This window comes from Anoplopoma fimbria, chromosome 17 (genome assembly GCF_027596085.1).
Source record: "Anoplopoma fimbria isolate UVic2021 breed Golden Eagle Sablefish chromosome 17, Afim_UVic_2022, whole genome shotgun sequence".
Classification (NCBI taxonomy): domain Eukaryota; kingdom Metazoa; phylum Chordata; class Actinopteri; order Perciformes; family Anoplopomatidae; genus Anoplopoma; species Anoplopoma fimbria.
Window position 1 is genome coordinate 30,732,538 of NC_072465.1, and position 5,104 is coordinate 30,737,641.

The window sequence follows — 5,104 nt, forward strand, 5'->3', positions numbered from 1 at the left end:
CCACGACGCTCCTGAGGGAGCAGAGGAGAAAGAGGAGAGACAGGAGGACCCAGCAGGAGAGGCAGCGGAGGAGCAGAGACAGGTGGAAGGAGAGGAGGCGTAGAGGAGGAGAGACGTCCACTCCCTTCCTCCTCCTCCTCCTCCTCCTCCTCCTCCTCCTCCAGTGTAAAGTTTGTGCCGTGTCTGTCAGTCGATGTCCATGTAAAGACTTTTATTATGACGCTGACGATGAATAACGATGATTATATTCAACTTGGTTCTGTTTAAATACCAAGACCCCCCTCCTCCCCCTCCTCCCCCTCCTTGTATACAAACACCAGTGTAAGAAACCATCGTCTGTGTCCTCCTCCCCTCCGTCCTGCATCCAGACTGAGACTCCTCCTCCTCAGGAGGAGAGGCGTGGCCTCTAAGGAGCAGCTCCAGTAACGAATCAGAGACGCTCCATCAGAGGGCGTGTTGCCGTGGAGACGAGGAAGACGATGAAGAGTTGTTAGAGGAATCAGAGAAGCTCACAGAGGAGAACTGGTTTGAGTTCATGTCTAAGTTCTGTCTGGTTGGTTCACTAAAGTCAGAGGTCGTTGGTTCTAGATTACGTAGAAGAACCTGGAGGTGAGACACTAAAACACCTTCAGAACCAGATCAATACAACCCATAAACACACCTTCAGAACCAGATCAGTACAACCCATAAACACACCTTCAGAACCAGATCAATACAACCCATAAACACACCTTCAGAACCAGATCAATACAACCCATAAACACACCTTCAGAACCAGATCAATACAACCCATAAACACACCTTCAGAACCAGATCAATACAACCCATAAACACACTAATCCTCTTCAGTGGCTCAGAGGTTTTTACGTATTTGAATCATGACTCTATTATTATCAATGCTATGCCGTTGCTGCTAGGACTTCTTTTAACAGAAGTTGAGAGTTAAAGTTCTCCAGAACTAAAGAACGTCCCTCTGTTGATTGAGAACAATCAGGAGTTCACATTTAGTTCATCTGAAGACACAAAGTCACCTTCACACATTGACCCTCAAGTGTTTCGGCCTAATCAGAGGAGGTGAAAGACGGGAGGAGAAGAGGAGCCAGCAGGAGGTCTGATGTGTCCTCTAGACGACGGAGAGGAGGAGAAGATAAGAGGAGGAGGAGGAGGAGGAGGAGCTTCTATCCTTCCCTCTATGCTTAGAGTCCACAGACGTTCTCCTGTCCTCCATCCAGACAGGAGGAGGACACAGGACCTCCTCGTGGCTCCTCGCCTCCTTTCTGTTCCTCCGGTTAGTTTTTCTCAATAAGTCATTCTCTGACTTTATATTTCCGTTTCTTTCTTTCGTGCACCGTTTGTTTCTTTGTCCTCTTCTTGGTTTCTCGTTGGTGACCACATACTTGACAGAGGAGAGGGGGATTGTGGGTAAGGAGCAGACTGTACTGTACATTAAGTGGGTCCGTGTTTCGGGTTCTACGTCAAATGTTTCCGTTTACGATGTTGGATTTCACTTTAGTTTTGTTTTCATTCATGGAAACATCATTTTTGCACAACGTCTTTTTGTGAATGTTGACCTGTCCTGTGTTTCTTCATGTGTGTGTGTGTGATGGGAGAGTGTGTGTGTGTGTGTGTGTGTGTGTGTGTGTGTGTGTGTGTGTGTGTGTGTGTGTGTGTGTGTGTGTGTGTGTGTGTGTGTGTGTGTGTGTGTGTGTGTTCCTCCTCCGTCTCGTCTTCACCTTTCTTGTCGGTAAAAAGCTGAACTTGGTCGTTGCCTTGTCACAGGTTTGTGGCTCCATCTTATTTATTACACTTTTCTTTTGCCAAACGTTCACCAAATATTCTTTCTCTTATGTTCGTGTCATATTACTCCAAGTGGAAGGCCTTATTTAGCTGTTGTAGTTTGTAGAGACATGTGTGAAGAACCCTCCGTTAAAACAATCAGTCGTCTCAAAGCACAAAGCCTTCCTGACCAGTGCCTCGATCTGACCTTCAGAAGGAGCTTCACCGTGTGACATCATCACCTCTCCTCCCTGTCATTGGTTTATTTTGTACCTGAGTCCAGATGACCTTTGACTCTGTAGAGATTCTAAACCTCACATGATGACCTCTGTAGAAAGGTTCTACGTTCTCATCACTGATGTTCTCCTCTCACTCTGAACCATGGAAACGTCTTCTTCTGTACTCTGAGTCACTTCAGACTAAACCTGTGACATGTTATTATTATATAATGTTATTATTATATAATGTTATTATACTGTGAACTCAGCTTATGAGACTGAGTTCAGTCTGAAGAGTTCATCCAACAGGAGAAGCATTACAACACTATTAGAGTGAGTATTAAGATACAATAAGATTATCTTATTAATTAAACAGATTACCAGGAACATTATCTTTGTAGTCTCTAACCACAGAAACCTGAATATTAAGTGAAAGTAAACGTTCCGAGTCTTTTGATATTCCAGTTGTCTGAAGAGTAAAAGCAGAATACTCTGAATAATATGTAGAATATTGTGTAAAGTGGAACAGTTTGTGTCGACGTGTTTCCTGGTTCAGATTTAGAGGAACAGAAGAACATTAGTGAGAACCATGACGTTCTGGATGGTTCTGACCCGGTTCAGTCTCTAAATCAGAACCACGCGCCGTCTCTTTAAGGACGGCGGTCTGATCCAGATCACCGTCTTCTGTCGGGTGTCTGGTTCTCCTGCTCCTCCAGGAGAACCAGAGCATCTGATTGGTTGTTGGGGTTCCTGAAGAGAACAGAGTCATCTGTCCTCAGCCATGTAGTGACATCACTTCCTGTTTCTGTGTAACAGCTGGAGGTGTGTCCATGTCCCATCATGCCTTCTGTTCCAGTGTTACCGCCCCTCTACATGGAGAGGTCATCATAAATGTATTTATTGTTCATGAACTGAGATTAACTGTTTTTTTAAACGGAGTCACATGGTGAAGAGTCCCCTGTTTTCATGTGCCATACCATAATAATCAGATCCCCAGCCGTTACTGGGCTGAAGCAGCTTTTGGGATTCTGACCCGGGACCAGCTGATCCAGATCATGAGTTCATGGTGTTTAGTGACCACGTTTAGGAGAAACATATTGACATCATCCAGAGAAAGGAGAGGAGAGGAGGGTGAGAGAGACCAGCACCTCCCTGGTCCTGTAGCTGACCTTTGACCTCTGACCTCCTGTAGAAGGACTGTCATAGCCTCTAGTATCATCTACAGGTTTAAAGTCTCGTTCTGCTCCCTTAAATTCAAACATCTAAACCAGATGTTCCTCCTTCAGACGGTCCTGAACTGGTCTGAACTGGTCTGGTTTCATTCTGGTTTCACAGACACTGAGGAGGAGAACGTAGATCATATATCAGACACCTCTATGTCGTCATATTAGACATTATTAAACACTGATCTACTGATTAAAAAGATTGAAAATATGGATTCTTCTTCAGATTAAAGAGAAACTAAACGATTGTCAGAGATAAAGAAGTGAATCCTCCCAGTGTGAGTCTGTGGAACCAGCTCAACATGAGACGTGAGCCGTCTGCTGGTGGTGATGATGACGATGATGAAGAGGCTGCTCCTGAGCTCCTCCTCTGGTGGTTTTTATCTTTGGGTTCTCCTTTGTAACTATAGCTCTCTCTCTCTCTCTCTCTCTCTGTGTCCCATGTGAGTCTCAACATGGTCTGTGTGATCTTTTATGGTGCAATAAAAGATGACTTTCAACCTCCTCGCGTCATGTGACTCGTTCCTTCCTCGTCACTCATTTAGCTGCTGTCGTTTCTCACTTCTGTGTTGAGTGTCAGGTGAGTTGACCTCTGCTCTCTGCACAATGCATGCTGGGAAAGACGGAGCAGGTAGAGGTTCACGTCTCATAACGAGAGAAAGAGAATTCATAAGCTCAATGTTTTCATATTCACTATCTACTGATACACCTGTGTAGAAATACTTCTTGTTCATTTTACTGCAGTAAAAGTACCTTTTCAGGATATTATCTGTTGTTGGATTATTGATTGTTACAGCAGGATGATCTCATTTTAATGAATTAATAAACTGCTGAGTTTCTTCATCTGATTCTTCAGCATTTATTTATCCATAGAATCATTTAGTATCAGGGGAGTAAAATACTCAGTCAAGTACAAGTACCTCTAGGTGTTCTTCTGTGCAGCACTAGTACTCAGTTAGTGTACATCTGTATACCATAAAGGATTTATTAGAAACACATATTCACTCTAAAACGCTTTTCCTCTTCACATCTTCAGGTTTTATGTAATTCTTTTTTTAATATACTTATTATAATAAACTTATTACAACTACGGTTTATAAAACCTTCAAATCTACATTTATCTTTTTATTGACTCCAACAATAAGAATCATCAGGAGAGAAGAGAAATATTAATGTAACCCGTCTGCTGATGGTTCAATGAATGTAGTGTTTGTAAATAAACCTTCAACATAAACATTTATTAAAACATACATTCATGTTATGGAATAAAATCCCATTCAGTCATATTGATAAATATAAACAGAGCAGCCAATGAGCAGCCAGGAGATGAGAGAGGAAGGAATCAGTCACAGTCATGTTTACTGCAGCGTAATCAGATTACATCACCTCACATATTAATGTAAATATTAATGTAAATACTTATAATATGTGATTTAAATGTTTAAAGACTTCAACTGTGATTTAAAGTGAAACGTTTTACCGTGAGAGGATTTCTTCTTTTGTTCTGATAAAATACAACATTTACAGCCTTTAAATTCAAAAACAGAACGTTTACTTTAATTAGATGATTATTAAATATGTGTAAATCAGCTGATTGTCTTCCTCTCAGAGTTTTCTAACGTCGTCTCTCTGATTCAGAAACGACTGGAAGCAGCAGGTAACTTCCTCACGAAGACAGAAGAAGAAGAATAACGAGAAGAAGAAGAAGAGGAGGAGGAGAAGAAGAAGACTGAGGATTCCAAACATTTCTTCAGTTTAGATGTTACACTTTCACTTTATGAAACTGATCCAGAGTCTGTTCTGGTCTTTGTCCTCATGTCCACTTAGTAAACCAGTGAGTGTCCTGGTATCCTCTTAGTCCTGTGTGTCTCGGTGTCCGTCTCGTCC

At 42.3% G+C, this 5,104-nt stretch overlaps 1 protein-coding gene across 1 annotated transcript in view; it reads left to right on the forward strand.

Moving 5' to 3' along the window:
• chd6 (chromodomain helicase DNA binding protein 6) overlaps window positions 1–3,947 on the forward strand; it is a 67,656-nt gene extending 63,709 nt beyond the window's left edge. The window contains 1 exon segment of the mRNA XM_054617780.1: window positions 2–3,947. Coding sequence (XP_054473755.1) covers window positions 2–103 — 102 coding nt within the window. The 3' untranslated portion in view covers window positions 104–3,947.
• The last annotated feature ends 1,157 nt before the right edge of the window (window positions 3,948–5,104 follow it).